Source organism: Desmodus rotundus, chromosome 1 (assembly GCF_022682495.2).
Source record: "Desmodus rotundus isolate HL8 chromosome 1, HLdesRot8A.1, whole genome shotgun sequence".
Classification (NCBI taxonomy): Eukaryota; Metazoa; Chordata; class Mammalia; order Chiroptera; family Phyllostomidae; genus Desmodus; species Desmodus rotundus.
Window position 1 is genome coordinate 120,074,699 of NC_071387.1, and position 18,100 is coordinate 120,092,798.

The 18,100-nt window shown below is 46.1% G+C and overlaps 1 protein-coding gene across 1 annotated transcript in view; it reads right to left on the minus strand.

The window, feature by feature from the left end:
- STYXL1 (serine/threonine/tyrosine interacting like 1) overlaps nt 1-18,100 on the minus strand; it is a 59,116-nt gene that overhangs the window by 15,287 nt on the left and 25,729 nt on the right. Inside the window, exons 3-8 of the mRNA XM_045204494.2 lie at nt 14,827-14,888; nt 10,882-11,029; nt 7,833-7,984; nt 3,609-3,754; nt 2,060-2,157; nt 338-450 (exon numbers count right to left, since the gene is read on the minus strand). Of these exons, the coding sequence (XP_045060429.2) occupies nt 338-450; nt 2,060-2,157; nt 3,609-3,754; nt 7,833-7,984; nt 10,882-11,029; nt 14,827-14,888 (719 nt within the window). The remainder of the gene's footprint in view (nt 1-337; nt 451-2,059; nt 2,158-3,608; nt 3,755-7,832; nt 7,985-10,881; nt 11,030-14,826; nt 14,889-18,100) is intronic.

Sequence of the window (18,100 nt, forward strand, 5' to 3'; positions counted from 1 at the left end):
TTCAATGACTCCAAGCAGCGACAAAAATGCATGTCACCTGGAGAACCATGAACAAACCCTAACGGACAGACTAATGGCAGTGGGGGACAGGCAGAAGGTGCTGCCAGCTGCAGCCTTGTGCAGCGGAGTCCCTGGGCCTGCCCCATTTACCCAGCCTCAGACCTCTAGCCCAGACAGTTGGAATCTTGCCCTTGGATGTGGTAGATTTGAAGCCCCCCACCCTGACCCTTCCCCAGTTAGGGCCCTGGGCAGTACCAGGGTCCGTTTCTCCCCAGTAGAGCTCAGAAGCCACCTCATGAAGGCAGCTGTGGTCGAGCCTAGACCAGGGAATGCATACCTTCAAGGTTTGCTCATTCTGGTGCATGAGGTAGGCCAAGGTGGCTGCGCAGCTGCGACTGATGCCCAGAGTAGAAAATATCAGGATAACAGAGCCAATCCCCAGGTGGACTTCTGTAAGAGGAAAGAAGGGTTGGGTGGGTGGGTGGGGTGTTGTACATGTCCTCTTTCCTATGGACTGAATTTCTGTAAGATGATTGGCCTCAGTGGGTCCAAGAGTGGGTTCAGAACCAGCACACCATGACCTAGGCAAGTCATGTAACATCTCTAGGACACTGTTGAGTCACGTGGCAAATGGGGATTCTCAGACCTAGCTGGCAGTTCGAGTATCACACCTGGGCATTCAGCATTATCACGTGAAGGCCTTTTCTTGGCTTCCTAGGCGTTCAGATCGGGAAGGTCTGCTACCAGTTGGCCTCCCTGGGTGGGGAAGAGAGGACCATCCCCCCAAGGCCACATGGATGCTGACAGAGGCAGCACAGCCTGGGTGAAAGTCCTGGCTCTGCCCCTCACTGGTTGTGCCACAGTCCTCATCTGAAAAATGGGATGACAGTATACTACCTGCCTTGTGAGGCTTTGTGCTATGCTCAGCCCAGGGCCTGGCACAGAAACCTCAGCTACAATCATAACTAAAAATGATGCTGAGTCTGTGGGTGAGTCTTGCCCAGTGAGGGGTAGGGAGGAAAGCTAAGCTGGCATTCTAGGCTGGTTCGGCAACCCCCAAGAAACGGTAACCATTCCAAATGCAAAATCGCAGACTGTCAGTGCTGGAGCGGGGGCTCAGAGATGATTGAGGCCAACTGACTCATCACAGGATAAGGAAACTGAAGTACCAAGCAGTTTAGGACTGGCCCAGAGCCACCCAGTGAGGTGGGGCTGGAGAAGGGGCCTCTTTGTGCCATAGAGTTCTGCCATTCCATGGTGGGATATGAGGCAAGTCTCAGTCTCGGCTCCTAGTCAAGTGTTAGTTGCAACGTCCTAGGCAAATAGCTGTTTGAGCCAAATGCCATTCTCTGGCCTCTTGTGCAGTGACTCAGGCTGGAGGCTGAGATGGTGCCAAGTAGGCAGTCGGGGGTGGGGTCTCTGACCTGATTCAACCTCACTCACTTCAGGGATCTTACTCAACTTAGGCAATCCTGAGCCCTCAGAATGACTGAAAAGCCCACCTTCAGTGAGGTAAGCCACGTTGGACACTGCTGTGTGTGGCAGCACAACAGAGGGGCATTTGGTGTACACACTGGAAATCAAAGAAATCAGAAGCTCCGGGGTCTTCCTCCCACTCCACTTCGCAGACCAGATGAAGCTGCAGGAACAGAGTGAGGCTCACCTCTCAGTCACCAGAGCACAGCCCAGAGCAGGCCCCCAGGGACACACACAGATGGTGGACCAGCACCCTCATTTCGTGACATGCCAACAGGGGCAGTGAGGCCAGGCCCAAAAGGGCCTACCAGTCTGGCCAAGGCCAGAACACAGGGTGCTCGATCCAGTCTAGAGTTCTTATTTGGCCCCACTGTCCGGCAGGTAAAAGCGTGGCTGCCCACATTGCCGAGGGCTCCAGATAGGCAGGCTTGTCCTGGGGCTTGTCCACACATGGCTGGACATGCGCTGTCCTCTCTCTCCCAAGCACTGAGTCACAATCAGGAATAGGCATGTGGATGAAGAGCCACAGTCCTTTGCCCTCAGGGCATAGCCAGTTGCTGCCGGGTTAGAGAATGTTCCTTACCAATGAAGTGACAGAGGTGACGCAAAAAAGGGAAAATGTTGGCTTGCAGGGAGTCCTCTATCTGGATATGCAGAAGCTTGTCAGAGTCGCCTACAAAACTAAACAGAAAAAAAGTACAGGTAACTGGGCAGACTCACACAGTCCCCACTGCGGCATCCCTCGTCCATAGCAGCAGGACCACAGGGGAGGGATGCTGGGCTAGGAACTGAACCCCTCTCAGGGAAAAAGCACCGACCTAACGGGGTGGGGTATGGATTAAGTCAATTAATCTGTATAAAGCATTTAGCAATCCACTTGGCACACAGCGCTCAGTAAATGTGGCATTATTACAATTAACCAAACGTGGCACTTTCCTAGAATATGGTACAAATAATAAAATTTGGGAGGAAATATGTCATGACTTTGGAGAATGAGCCTGCTATGTTAAATAGAGAAAAGAAGGTAATAGGGATGAAGAATGGTGGGGTTGCTGTTTTAAATAGTGTAGTCAGGGAAGGCTCTACTGAGGAGGTGACATTTGAGCAGAGCTTAAAGGAGGTGAGGGAACGAGCCAGGCAGTTATCTGAGGAAAGAGCTGGGGAGAGCTTCACAATGGAGGAGGCATCTGGATAGAGAAGGCGATACATGGTTAATATATACAAATCAGTTGGATTTCTACATACTAGCCACTAATAATCAGAAATGGAAGATTTTTAAATACACTTATAATAACATAAAAAACATTAAATACTTAGGAAGAAATATGACACAAAAGAGCAAAGTAAATGGAGAGATAGACCATGCTCGTGGACCAAGAAATTCAACATTAAGATGTCAGTTCAATCCCAATGAAAATTCCAGCAAACTTCTTCATAGAAACTGACAAGCTGATTAGAAATTGATACAGAGCGCTGGCTGGTGCTCAATCCACTGAGCACCAGCCTGCAAACCAAAGAGTCACCAGTTTGATTCCTAGTCAGGGCACATGTCTGGGTTGCGGTCCAGGTCCCCAGTTTGGAGAGTGTGACAGGTAACCACGCATTGATGTTTTTTTCCCTCTCTTTCTCCCTCCTTCCCCCTCTCTCTAAAAATAGATAAAATCTTTTTAAAATAAATAAATAAAATTGATATGGAAATGCAAATAAAACAACTTTGAAAAAGAAGAACAAGATTATAGGACTAACACTACCTGATTTCAAGATTTATTATAAAGCTATATTAATCAACAGTGTGGAATTGGTATAAGGAAAAACATATATCAATAAAAAATAAAGAATCCAGATACAATTTCACACACTTGAATTTTGACAAGGATTTTCAACAAAGGTAGCAAACCAATTCAAATGGAAAGGGATCGTATTTTCAACAAATGATTATCTCCATATGCAGTTCTCAGTCAGGGTATTTCCTGGGTTACAGGCTGGGCCCCCAGTTGGGGGTGTGCTAGAAGCAACCGATCAATGTATTTCTTGCACATCAATGTTTCTCTCCCTCTCTTTCTCCCTCCCTTCCTCCTCTCTAAAATAAATAAATAAGTAAAATCTTAAAAAAAAATACTATTGCTACTTACAATGGCCCTGTCTCCATGGAGACGTTGACATGTGCTTTGATTTTCAAATCCTTCTGAATTTTAGGGTCGCAGGCTTGCCTGAAATTGCCCAGGTAAATCCGGCCTGGCACTATTTCAACAGGGTATGGCTGAAATTCATCCAGTTCCTGAGATGGAAGAGGAGAAAGGCTGCTATAAATATTCCCCAGGGAAGAAGTCGTTTGCATTTGGGGATGAGGGGCAGGACTGGTCTCTTGAAATGTGGTTCAGCAAACGAGCTTAGAACAATAATCCAGGACAGTGCATGAAATTAAGATCTGGGCATTCACAGAGAAGGGCAAGCAATACCTTGCACAAGGAGTCGCAGGGCTGGCAGTAACCAAAGGACCGGGCCGTAGCACAGCACCATGGTGCAGTGTGATGACTCTGAGCACCACTATCCTACTTTCCTCCACAGTTCCTGTCTGTATTTGACCCTGAAGTCTAAAAATTGCAGTCTAATATCCCATGGCCGACAACTGCTTAAACCCAGTTGGAGGAGGGCAAGTATGGAGAACAGCCCTTTAATTACACTCAAGGCCGCCAGAATTTTAATACATTTAAAAAAAAAACAATGAAACTACTCACAAGAGCTTATTTGTTATTAGCAACTGAATTCTGGTGAAGTTCTGATGAGTTCTTCAGATGGTAGGGAGAACAGGCCACCACTTAAATGGAAGCTTACTAAATTCCAGGCCCAAAGCTACATCTCCCAAAGTGTGTTTGAAGACACTTCGGCCCCTCACAATTCACTGTGAAAAGAAGGTTCAGAGAACCATGTACACGTAGCAAGCAGTACCTTCGACTTCCCTCTCTCAGAAACTCACCATCTGCATTAGCACTGAAAGACTCAAAGAAGTCCGGCAATAAAGAAATCCACTAACTGCCTTGGCTCATGTGGCTGGAGTGGATTGCGTGCTGGCCTGTTAACCCAAGGGTCGCTGGTTCGATTCCCAGTTAGGACACATGCCTGGGTTGTGGGTAAGGTCCCCAGAAGGGGATGTAGGAGAGGCAACCACACACTGATGTTTCTCTCCTTCTCTTTCTACCTCCCTTTCTCTGAAAATAACTAAATAAAATCTTTTTTAAAAAATCAAGAAATCTGCTAACTACAGCCACTATAGAAAATAGTATGGAGGTTCCTATAAAATTAAAATGGAACTATGATATGATCCAGTAATTGCACTTCTGGGTATATATCCAACACAAACAAAATCACTGTCTCAAAGAGATATCTGCACCCCCATGCTCACTGGAGCATTATTCACAATAACCAAAACATGGAAACAACCTAAGTGTCCAGTGGATAAGTGGACTCAGTTATCCAGTCATGAAAATGTAAGAAATACTGTCATTTGCAACAACAGAGATGGCCCTTGAGGGCATTATGCTAAGTGGAATAAATCAGACAGAAAAACAAGTGATCTTACTTATATGTGGATATTAACAGGGCCACACTCATAGAGACAGTGAGCAGAGTGGTGGTTGCCGGGGGCTGGGCGGGCAGGGAGGTGCTGGCCAAAGGGTGCGAGCTTCCAGATACAAGGGGAGTAAGTCCTGGGGATCTATATACAGCACGGTGACTGGAGTTAACGATACTATATTATATTCTTGCAAGCTGCTAAGAGAGCAGACGTTCTCACCACACGCACAGAAAGATAGTTTTGCGAGGAGATGCATGTGTTAGCCTTATCGTGGTAGTCATTTCACTACATACATACATCAAATCATCATGTTGTGCACCTTAAACTTATGATGTATCAATTCCATATCAATAAAGCTGGGGGGAAACCATAAAATATGGTTGATCTGAGGAAAGATTTCTAGAACACCAATCATGTGGTTAGGGAAAAATCACCATCAAATAGTAAAACTAATTTTATAAACAAGTTGGAAAACAGCCAGAAAGGCATGCCACTCTAAGATTATTGTCAAAATGCGCCTCCAGGGAACAGAGAGCAGGTGAAAAGTTTTCTAAAGGCTCCTTGGGCTGACCTCTTATTGCTCAGATGTTTGTAATAAAACAATGGCTACATACTTATTATTGGCATGAACTGAAAATGTACTTGTGATATTTAGTAAAATAAAACCTAAACAAAACCTAAAAGAAAGAAAAAGGAAGAAAAGAAAACAGAGCCCTTCCCGGGGTGCCTCCGTTGGTTGGGCGACATCCCCCCCCAAAGTGAAAGGGCGCCCGTTTGATCCCCAGGCACATCCCCGGTTGCAGGTTTGGTCCACAGTGGGGTGCATACAGGAGGCAACTGATTGATGTTTGATCAATGTTCTCTCTCACACTGATGTTTCTCTCCCTGTCTTTCTTCCTCCTTTCCCCTCTTTCTAAAAATAAATAAATAAAATCTTTTGTTAAAAAAGAATTTCACTAATATTGTATAAACTGACATTTCTAATATCTGTTAGGTCATAATATTTTTCCATCAGTATTCCATGGGAAATGCTGACCTATGTAACTTCAAAGGTCAAACCCAGCTCTAAAAACTCCTCTGGCTCTAAGTCTGACTCAGAAGTAGCATCTTAAGTATCTCAGGCTACTTCACTGTCCACTCCAGGGCTTCAGACCCTTCTGGCCTCATGTACTTCCCTTTCCAGTGAACCCACTGCACGCCAACAACCTTCCCACACTGTCAGCCTCAAAAACCTCCATCAAGGATCAGATACCAGGCAGAGCAAATCCTCAAGTTGACAAGAGATTCACCACCCTTTTGCCTGCAGTTAGACCTGCTGTTTGCAGGTGTGACCCAAAGCATTCCCAGGGCTTAGGCTGACCTCACCCAGGACGCTCAGTTTGCGGGAGCCAAGCAAAATCCTCCTAGTTCCATTTGGAAAAATCTCACTAAACGCCCATCACAACTCTATCAACTCTCTTTCTGCTGCTTTCAAACCAACTTCCTTTCCTGTGCTTGTGCAGGCTGCAGGGGAAGAGGGTGTAGCATGGATAAAAGCATGCGGTACTGTAAAAGAGCAAGCGCATGCTAATTCTAGACGACACAATTTTGACTGCCACATCAACAAATGCAAAAGAAACAGGTATCTGGCCCTGGCCATTGTGGCTCAGTTGGTTGGAGCGTGGTCCACAGATGGAAAGATCACAGGTTCGATCCCCAGTCAGGGCGCATACGAGAAGGCAACTAATCCATGTTTCTCTCTCACATCAATGTCTGTTTGTCAGTCTGTCTCTCTCTCCCTCTCCCTTCCCTTCTGTCTCCATTGCTTCCCTCTCTCTAAAAGCAATGGCAAAACCTTGTCAGGTGAGGATGAAATAAATAAATAAATAAAATGAAAATTAGAAACAGTAATTAGTCTCCTTTAAATTAAAAAGAGACAGGTATCTGAAACTAACATGTCCAAACTGAGCCCATTGCCTTCCCCTCACGCTGCACCCTCCTCCTGTGTCCACTACCTCAGTGAGCCACACCACAGGCCGCCTGTCACCCACACCTAAACCAGTTATTCTAGACTCCTCCTCCCTCTCCATCACCCCCCATATTAACCAATGCATCTCTACCTCCTCGCCGGTGTCCCCAGATCCACTCTGTCCCCACTGCCCTGCTCTCTGCACTGCGATCAGAGGTCATCTAAGTGTACTCTGACCATGCCACCCTTCAAGGTAAAACCATTCCGTGTCTCACCATCATCTCCCTCCAGTGTGGCCTTCACACTTCTTTCAGTCACAAAACCCCTCTATTCAAGGTGAAATCTTATTTAACAGATGCCACATGTAAAACAGGAAATTATAAGTCACTCTGTCTAAGGTAGAGGGCAGTCTCAGCGCCCAGATTTGTGCCCCCATCTCCATCACACAAGGAGTGCCTTGGGGAGCAGTAAGGACACACTGCTTTACAGTGTATCAGAACAGTAACAGGAAGGAAGCGGAGTTTTCGGTCTTGCTCTTGAATTAGCAGTAGAGCAGGAAGAGGCAGACAGCAGGCACCTACATGTTAGAGAAGACCACACACGACTAGGATGGCACTCCTGGTCAGGCCCTCACTCCACCACCCCAGCCCTCTGAGGGCAAGACACAGGTATATATTCATGTCGAAACTTACCAAATTGTACATTTTAAATACATGCAGCTATTCCCCTTGTCTGTGTCCTTCTCTTTCTCCTACTCTGCTCCCCACCCTGTGGTCCTCGAGGGAAGGCCGTGCTCCCACCTGAGCCTGCTGTGCTCAGCACTGGATGCCTTACCTGCGGCATCCAGATGATCTTTTGCGTCCGGAAGAAGTGGTACGTGGCCGAGAAGCCCTCGTATCCCCCTTTCAGGATATGGATGGGGTGGTGGGTGAGGTGGGCCAAGGCTCTACCACACTCAATGGCAGCTCCAAGGGCCTGTCCTAAAACTGGAGACCAAAGAAACGAATGTTTCCTGTGGGCTCACCACTTGTCGATAGCTCCAATGAATGGCCACTTTATTCTGAAAAGCAATCAACTAGGAAGCTCGAGCAAATATAAATAGAGATGAGTGTTACAATCAAAATTTAAAAGCAACATACCACCAAGGAAGTTAATCTTTATTTTTCTGTAAACACATATATAGTATCATACATTGTGTACTGTACAATTCACCTACTTGTACATAGCACAGCTAGTGTGCCAGACACCTGCTCCCCTGACAGTGTCACACACATGGGCGATAGGGTCAGAGACAGAGGGAGGCCAGTTTCCAGGACACAAATAGAGACTTAGACAAAAAGCATCCCAGGGCCCAAGTTATCCAGCCAGGGATGTAATGGGGTTAATGTTTTTTAAACACTAAACTCATCCGTTTCTATTCCCATTAATCTTAGGTTCTCTGTTGACATGACTTTTCTCACCCCTTGAACTGGGGCACCCACCGCTTCAGGGGAAGGGGGTAACCACCTGGTACAAGGGAGTCACCACTCAGCCTGAGCTTTAATTTAAATTATTTGAAGTCCTTAGCCAAACAATCGTCTTGAAAGCTAGGCTTTGTTGAGGAAGAAGAAAAGGAATCCCAAAATTCCCAAAGCTTCCCTTCAACATTGGTATAAATGTCCTGGCCCAGGAAACTCCACCCACATATATCATGAGCCCACTGTGGGGGTGTATGACCCACGTATTGCAAGGAAGGATGCTTTAACAAATGGGAAATGCTGATCATACAAGAAGGGGCTGCCCTTTGCGTGCTAAAAGGAACTTGGAGAGAGCATCCCAGAAGCCAAGACAAGAGAACATACTTTCTAGGCTAAGAAGACACCCAACTAAGGGGGTAGAAATACACTGGCTGGTGGGGGGGTTGTGTGCTAAAACGGCTTTTGTCCCATTCCCCACTAGGATTCTGAGAACGCCACAGCAGAGGTGGGGTGGGGAGTGGTTAATCTAACACTAGAAGCTGCAGCAGGCCCAGGGATCAGGGGCACGTGTGGAGGGTCAGGGGGAGCCTGGGTAGGGAGGCCCAAGGCTGAGTCCCCCAGGAGCCTGTGCCATGCACGGCCAAGGTGGAGGGACCCACTCACAGCTTACACTAGACATGGACATTTTGGCCAATATCTGAAATATTTATTTCAGATATTGCATTATTTATTTCTGATTGGTCCTTTTTTGTGGTTTCTGTATCTTTTTTCATGCTATTGAGCATCCTTATAATCATTTCTCTAATCTCTCTGTCTGATAAATTCCTTGCCTCCATTTCACTTAGTTCTTCTGGAGAATTCTCTTGTTCTTTCATTTGGGGCCTGTTTCTTTGTCTTCCCATTTTGGCTGCCTCTTTGTCTTTGTGTGTATTAGGTAGATCTGCAAAGACTCTGGTGCAGACCTATGCCAGATGCTGCCTATGACTGGCCCTGGGCAACCAGTTTGGAGCTATCAGCAATCCACGGCTTGTGGCTCACTCTGCTGGGCCTGGGTGTGTGCAGAAAGAACCAGGCTGTGCACCAAGGCCAGCTCTTACCAGCGCCGGGCCTGGGGAGTGTCAGTTAAAGCCTCAATGCTCCCAGAAATCCACCTTTGCTATTAGACCTAATCACTGAGATAGCTTCAAGCTACACTCAGCAGCCTGGCTTAAGTTCCAAAGGGTGGGGCAAGAGGGATCCCTGAGGGTGAAGCTATTGCTTCCCCTCAGGCTGATGCCACTTGGAGGGGTGTGCTCTGCCTGAGAAAGGTGGCTTGTGCAGTGTGGGAAATGACTCAGCACAGGTGGCTGCCTCTTCAGCTCTCTCCCCAGAGCCACCAACCCCAGACTCCCCTCATGTGTCTCCAATCCACTCTGCCCTCCCTCTGCCAGAGCCCAGGATGAGTGGCTGCAAATTAAGTTTTGTGTTGGCCCTGTAAGAGGCTCTCTGCGTCTCCAGCCATCTCTCCCGGGCAGAGAGAAACCCCGCTGCTGGATAACAGCCGGATGTTATTTGGGTTCCTTCCCCGGTTCTAGTGCTCTAGGCTGGGGAGCCCAGCTTGGGGTTCAGACCCCACGCTTCTCAGGGGAAACTCCCCCTCAGCCACTGAAATATCCCTCCAGAACTTCCGCTGTCGCCCACGGGAGCCCGGCCAGCCCTCTCGCGCCTCCGCACTTCCTACTAGTGTCAATGGGGTGATGTGGTTTCTTTGCTAAGTCCTTTGTTATAAGGCTTCTCTCCAGCTAGTGTTCAGATGGTTCTTCAGGATGACTTTTCTATGATTGAGTCAAAATTTCAGTTTGGTCCTGGAAGGGGGTTAGTGTAGCTTCCACCTACTCTGCTGTCATCTTGGGTCTCTATATGCTCTTTAAATGAGGCTCTGGCTTTTCAAGGATATTTGTGTAACCAACAGCTTTGAAAGACAGAGACAGTTTTTTCCTTCAGAGACAAGGATGGGCAGGCTTTCTGCCCGTTCTATAGGGTTCGGGCCCCCTAATCTCAGAGTGCCCCTCCGACAGTACAGTGCACTGCATGGGCAGGCGTACCTGGCCCTCTTCACGTCACCCTGTGAGGACTGTGGTGTGGGGCTCCAGTGCAGGAGAACGATGACATTCTGGTCACTTTTACTGCTCTGAGTAATACAGTCCTTTGTCTCCGACCCAGGAGCCTCAGCCAACACCTCTGAAATGGTGGCAGGCTCACTTGCCATCTTGCAAGGAAGGAAAAATCTCAGACCCTTCCTAGTCCTTCACATTGCCGTCCTCACAGGGGTGTTCTGCAGACTGCACGAGTTACCCCAGGTAGAGCACTGGGCGTGGCTCCTGGCATGTGGTAAAAATGTTCAGTAACTGCTAACTGTTATTCTTGTAGCCAGTGTAAAAACATACCTCCTCCACGAGTGTCAGAGTCGTCATCACTATTATCATCGTGACGTTTTAGGAATACCTCCAGGGAGCTGGTTTTGTTATCATACACTACACAGTACTTTACACACTCCAGATCCACGGACTCCGGGATAAGATATTCATTTGCCTTCTAAAGAAAACACGGGAGAAGCCTGTTGGCAGATGGGTTCAGCTGAGCAAACATTCCCTGCACACCAGCACTGGGAGGAACTGGAGGCAGGACTCTGCCTGTCTCCCTCACTATGCATGTGCTCTGAAGCACTGAGAGTTGACCAGAGAGGCTACTAGATTCTAAGGGTCTTCCATACCCACATCCCCTAATGTGAAAAGCTGACCACAGCTGACTGGACCAGAAATAAGTGCCTGGCCAAAGAATAGTTAGCCTACTGACCCGCCAACTGAACTAAGACATCCTCTCTCTGGGGCAAGTGGTTACCTACAGGGGCCAAAGCCAAAATCTCCCATAACATGCCAGTAAGCAGAAGACTTCAATAAGAAGTCATAAGCAAGCAGATAAAATTAGGCCAACTGTAAGCTCAAATGTAAGCTCTGTGAGAGCGGGAACATTTGTCCTTTTATAGTCACTGATGCATCCTGAACTTCTAGAATACTGCCTGGCATGCTAGGTCATAAATATGGTTAAAGGAAGGAATAGGCAAACAGCTCCATGAGAGCGTGAAGACCGTTCAGACACCATCGTGGTGGACCACAGGGGCAGGAACCATGGGTACCTCCTGGCAAGAAGGGAATGAGCTCTCGCAGAACCGGACTTGCCTAGGATCCCACAGGGTGTTCTAGAGCCCCTGGAGGCCTGGCTGGGCAGCAGCTGAGAGGTTAGTCCTCATTTGTTCTCAATGCTTCCCCAGAACCCCCTCTACTCAGGGGAACCTGAGCCTAACTCTGTCCCTTACAACCACTCTGGCTGACACAGAAGCCCTGACAGGGGACCTGTAGGTGGGATAGGACGAGTGCACATCTACTCCAACACAAGGCAGGGGGCAAGGCCCATGCAGCTACAGACCAAGGAAGTTCTCTGAGATTCGAAGGGGAGGAACTGTATTTGTCTAAAGGAATTAGCAGAAAGATGGTGCTCAGAGGATGAATAGGATTTAGACAGGTGATAACGAGGAAATGGGGGTTCTGGATGTGGAAAAGAGCATGAGCAAGGGAAAGGTGGGAACAGTCCATAGAAGCTGGAGCGGGTGGGAGAGCAGGGAGAGATGTGGCTAGACATTTATTTGTTTATTCAGTAAACATTTGTTTAGGTCCTAGTATGTCCTTACACTGTGCTCGGTTCAGGAATACAGAATTTTTTTTAAGGGAAATGCCTGAGTTGGTCTGGAGGACTCCAAAAGGTGCCCAGGGAGGGTAGAGGCATTTGTGGGGAGACTGCAAAAGCAAGTGGAAATTCTCCAGGTGGACAAGGGTTGGGGGTGAGTTTGAGGCAGAAGAAACAGCTTCCAGTCATTCACTTTAGTCAACAAATAGATACCCACCAGATGCCAGGGACCAGACAGAGCATCCAGGATACAGTGATGAGCAAAGCACACACACCCCTGTGCTCAGAGAGAGCAGCATGCTCAGGGGACCGCACGGACTCTTATTTCCTAGGTCTTTAGAGACCATTGCTCATAAGATGCACCACCAACCTAACGACAGTTGCAATCAGGAATGGACGTAAAAAGAGGGATTTGTTGGCATATAATAATACTTCAGGCAGGGTATATATGGAGCAACTGGTTCCCAGGAAAACCTGAACTAGGGCTATAGAGCCCAATCTCCCTCGCAGGCACTGCTCCTCCACTCCCTTTGTGCGCTGACTTCACCTTCTCAGACAGCTCTCCCAGAGGCCCAAGTCATGGCCACCAGCAGTGCTCAGACCCCCGTCCTTTGAACACCACCCACAGAATAGAAGGAGCTGCCTACTTTAATTCCAGTTCTGATTTGTTCAGTGTTCATCCTCGGCTGATGTGTGACCAGGATCTGGGTACTATTTTAGGGAGCACCACTAGACCTCCATGATTTGAACTGGAAGAGGAGAAGTTCTGCCTCAAAAAAGAGGGAGGGGTGCCAAGCAGAAAATAATAGATATACACCACATGTGCCTTGAGGGAAAAACAGACAGTACCACATTAAAAGTACAAATCAGCCCTGGCTGGTGTGGCTCAGTGGATTGAGCACCGGCCTGTGAACCAAAGGGTCGCTAATTCAATTTCCAATCAGGGCACAAGCCTGGGTTGTGGGCCAGGTCCCCAGTTAGAAGCGTGTGAGAGGCAACCACACATAGTTGTTTCTATCCCTCTCTTTCTCCTTCTCTCCCCCTCTCTCTAGAAATAAATAAAATCATTTTTTAAGTGTAAATCAATTCTAGGATATATTCCAATTTCAGAAATGTTAAAACAAGGGGCCAGGGGAGTATGTGCATCTAAGAACCACGGAACACAGCAGGGCATGCTGTTGAGGTGTCGAGTGAGAGTAGAAGCATGCAGAGGTGGGGCTGGAGAGGGACGTGGAATCAGGTAGAACAGGCCATGAACATGGAGTTAAAGGGCTCTGTGTCCTGCTGGGCCTGGGAGTTCCCTGAAGGCCTGCAATCTGCTGGCAAAAAAACATTGGGAAGGGGGAGGAAACAGGTGTCAGTCTGGCTAAGGGGTTCTGCAGGGCTGAGAGAGAGAGAATGGCTCTTTTCCAGAGTTGGTGGTGCTGTCAGAATCAAAGGAATGTGCCGATTTGAGAGCTAAATTGGGAACTGAAGGCCATGCATCATGAAGGGGCTTTGAACAGACTGCAAAAAGCAGGGGAAGGCCTGAAATGGGGATTTAGAGCTAGAGGACAGAGCCAGAGAATTGAAAATCCAAGGGCAAAAAAAAAAAAAAAAAAAAAAAGGAAAACAGGTAAGGATGGATAGGTTTGGGGGAAGCTTGTTAGGCAGCAAGCTTATCCTACAAAAATACTTGAGCCAGGGCCTGTGCTCCTTCTCTAGTTAGGTGTGGGAAAGAGCCAGAGTTAGAATGCACAACAGCACAGTGGCGCTGGGTATTTTATGAGACATTTTTACAAGTACAATTGACAGGACAGCTCAACTATGTTGATTCTTGAAGCTGGAAGCTTGGGTGAAATCTCTGAGCAAGAAAGTGTACTAACAGATATGAAGGAAACCAAGGATAGACCAGTGGTTTTCTTTAAGGCAGCAGAAGAAAATGAAGCTGAGCCAAAGAGCCAGAGAAGAAACCAGGGAAGCAAGAGAGAACCTGGAAGTCAAATGCAGAGGATGTAGTCAGGGCTGCCAAGACCAGAGATGGATCCTGAGTGAAGGCTGCCAGGCTTGACAACAATTTGAGAGAGAAGACACCCTGTGGGGGGTGGAGGAAAGGGCCTCACTGCAGGAGTGGGGCACGGTGACTGTTGCAGGGCTCTGTCATTTTAAATAATTGGAACGGAGAAAGGAAGTCGGGAAGGGACCAGATAGAAAGGAAAGGGAGCGGCTTCCATCTTTGGGTTATAGTGACTATCTACGTGGATTATTCCCTAAGTAGAATAAACCATATTGGACAAATGTATATGGAACAGTCCCTCCTATGGTCTGTTCCCTAAGTAGAACAAAAACTGTGAGGATAGGGACAATGAATTAAGGGCCTCTAGTATTCTGTTCTATCCCCAGGGTCTGGAACACTGCCTGGCACATAAAGGAATTAAATGAGTATTTGCTTGATGAAGCTGTTGACTGTGAGGGTGGGGGGGATACCTTAGGAAGTGTGGGAGAAGTGCGGGAGACCCTCATGGTGGATGCACAGGGGCCGTCCTGCTTCTGCTGCCCACAGTGTCCAACAGTAGGTGCGGCCTCCTTAATCTAGGATAAAACTTCCCACTCTCCCACCCTCCCGCAAGGTAGCCAGCCTGCCCCAGATGCTGACTCTGCCCGTATACCTTCTTCACTCGGCGGGCTGTAATCACATGGCTTTCATCATACTCCCGTTTGGAACGCACATCTGAAAAGGAAAAGAATTTAACTAATAACATATTTGCAAAAGAGCACATGACCAAGCTACTTAGTGAACTCACATGATCAGCATCTACTTATTTGGCCGGTAAGTGATAAACTGAAAACTCGGGGCGCCGTCACACTACTCTGAGCTGCACACTCCGTGACTGCACCGCCCCATCACACCCACGCGTCCCCTTAGGGGTAGTGAGACTTTGTGTCTTTGACTTAGGGGCAGTGTATTCTGAGGCACCCCCAAAAACAAGGAGGGCAAAAATCAAAGCCAGAATGAGCTCATACTAAATGCCCTCGTGGCATTTTAGACCCGAATTCAGACTCTAGAACCAAGGAACTAGGAACTAAATGCTCCTGCAAGGGCAGCTGCATTATTGATGCTCCTCAAAGTTGGGAGAACGTGGAATGGAAATTGAATGTTATGTACAAATACTACATATGACTGGTATCCAAAATATACAGAGTTCCTAAAATTCAACAATAAGAAAACAAACAACCCAATTAAAAATGGGCAAAAGATAGGAAGACACCTTACTAAAGAAGCTATACAGATGGCAAATTAGTATATGAAAAGATGTTCAACATCATATGTCAGAAGGGAATAGCAAATTAAAACAACAAGATACCACTACACACCTAACAGAATGTCAAATTCAAAATCCCGGTGAGGACGTGGAGTAACAGGGACTCTCATTCGTTGCTGGAGGGAACGCAAAATGCTACAGACATTTTGGAAGACAGTTTGGCAGTTTCTAACAAAACTAAATATTCTTTTATTGGTGATCATGTTCTTTGTTTTTTACCCAAATGAACTGAAAACTTATCACCACACAAAAGCCTACACATATATGTGTATAGAAGTTTTATGCATAATTGCCAAAACTTGGATGCAAGTCCTTAAGTAGGCAAATGGATAAATAAACCGTGGTACAACCAGACAATGGAACATTAGACAATGCTAAAAAGGAAAGAGCTACTAAGCCATGAAAATACAGAAGAAAGTTAACTGCATACATAAATGAAGGAAGGCAATCTGAAAAGGCTACATACTGTATGATTCCAATAATATGACATCCCAGAAAAGGCAAAACTATGGAGACAGCAAAAATATCACTGGTTGCCAGGGGTTAGTGGGGAGAGAGGATTGTAAGGGCAGTGAAACTGTTCTGTAAAATGCTATAATGATGGATACATGTCATTATACATTTGTCTAAACCCACAGAATGTATGACACTAAGAGTGAGCCCTAGTGTAAGATACGGACTTTGAATGACAATGACAGGTCAAAGGAGCTTCATCAACTCTAACATACACGAGTACACCATGATGTACTGCATGTGGGTAGCTGGGGAGGCTGTGCTTGCATGGGGGCAGGGAGTATATAGGAACTCTCTGTACTTTCTGCTCAATTTTGCTGTGAACCTAAAACCTAAAAAACAAAGTCTACTTTTAAAAAGACATTAGAAAGCACTAACCACAAAAGAAAATATTGATAAATCTAACCCTTCAAATTAAGAACTTCTACCTCTTTTCATCAAAATACAACATTAAGAAGGTAAAAGGGCAAGCCACAGAGTGAGAGAAAATATCTGTACCACAAATCAGTAGCAGAAAACCTGTATCCAGAATTTATAAAGAACTCATAAATCAATTAGGGGAGAAAAAACTTCATACATCTGAAGATATCTTTATTATAAGACATCTTGAGAAATAGCTCAAGGCCACTCTAGGTCATTCTAGGTAATGACCCCAGCCTCCCTTAAAGTGCCTGCCTGAGAAAATTCAAGGCTGCCATAGAGCTTACTGTTGGTTCCAGCCAACACCTAAAGATAGGGCCCTCGTGTCCCAGCCTCTGGGGAAAGACAGCAAGGTCATTTGTCAGAGGCAGAGGCAAAGGTTTTGCGTTCAAGGAGAAGGGAGTGAAATTGTGGCATCTATCAGATGTAGAGGGAAATGGATAAAAGAAATGGTACTTAGCTGTGATGAGGCAACGTGAATTAAGTAACACCAGATCCATCTATATGGTATGTTCTCTCATGATGAATGATGTTTTATAGCAGAAATGGGAAACAGTGAATGAGGGGGCTGGCAAAAAGTGGGGTGGGGGCTGTTAAATGAGTGGAAGAGAGGGAGAGCTGAGAGAAAAAGAATGGGGTGTGGACTTCTTTAAAAATATCCCTAAATTGGATACCTTGTAAGTGGCATCTCACCGAATGGAGATGGAACCCAGGATATGGCGCTGCTGGGAGAGGCTTGCCCATGCGCAGTGCAGTTCAAGAGCACTCAGGGGCTGTCAGCATAGGTTGTAAGGGAAGGTGAAAGACAGAGGTCTTAGGGACAAGCAGCTGGGAGTTTTGATTTATTTCCCCCCCACCTCATATGTGCTTCCATTCAGGAAAAGATCCTGAGACCTCACTGTACCAGATCTTCTTAAACCTAGGTTCCCCTTAATCCTAATCAACTGTAATTTATATAGTTGTGATTCTGTTTAATTATAAACTTATTTTTAATAAAGTTGTAAAGCTGAACATATTAAAGAAACAAGTGAAACAATGCACAGTACATTGTAAGTTAATTTTATGCATTAATATACAGAGTCCGGCAGAAGTAATGCCTGCTTCAGTGTGGGTGGTAGGATAATATGGGTGTAATATTATAATATGGGTATAATAATTTATATTTTAATTTGAAAATTTCACCTAAAATGCCATATGGTGTGCTTGAGTATATTATTGTTATGTTACAGAATTACATACTTGTGATTTTGTTATAAAAAGGGGCATTATTTGTGGCGGACCCTGTGGATGCAAAAATCTGAAGTGAATAGTAAGCCAAATCTAATAGTGTGCACAAAAAATAATCTATCATTTTATTAGGATAAATTATTCCTAGTAGCAACTATGTAATTCTTGAAATCACATTAACATATTAAAGGAGAAAATCTGTATTTTCCCTTCAATAAGTGCAGAAAATTTTCAATTCATACCATGAAAAATATTCTTAGTACGTAAGGAATATAAGGCAATTTCCTTAACCTGATGTGTGAGTCTCTAAATATCTAGAGAAGATGTCACACTGATATGTAAAGTGAGAAACAAGACAAAATGCTCACCATCACTGTTCCTCTTTAACACTGTACCAGAGGCAAAGGGCATAGCAATGTAGTGAGATAAGAACACAGGAAGTAAGGGGTATAAGAACTGA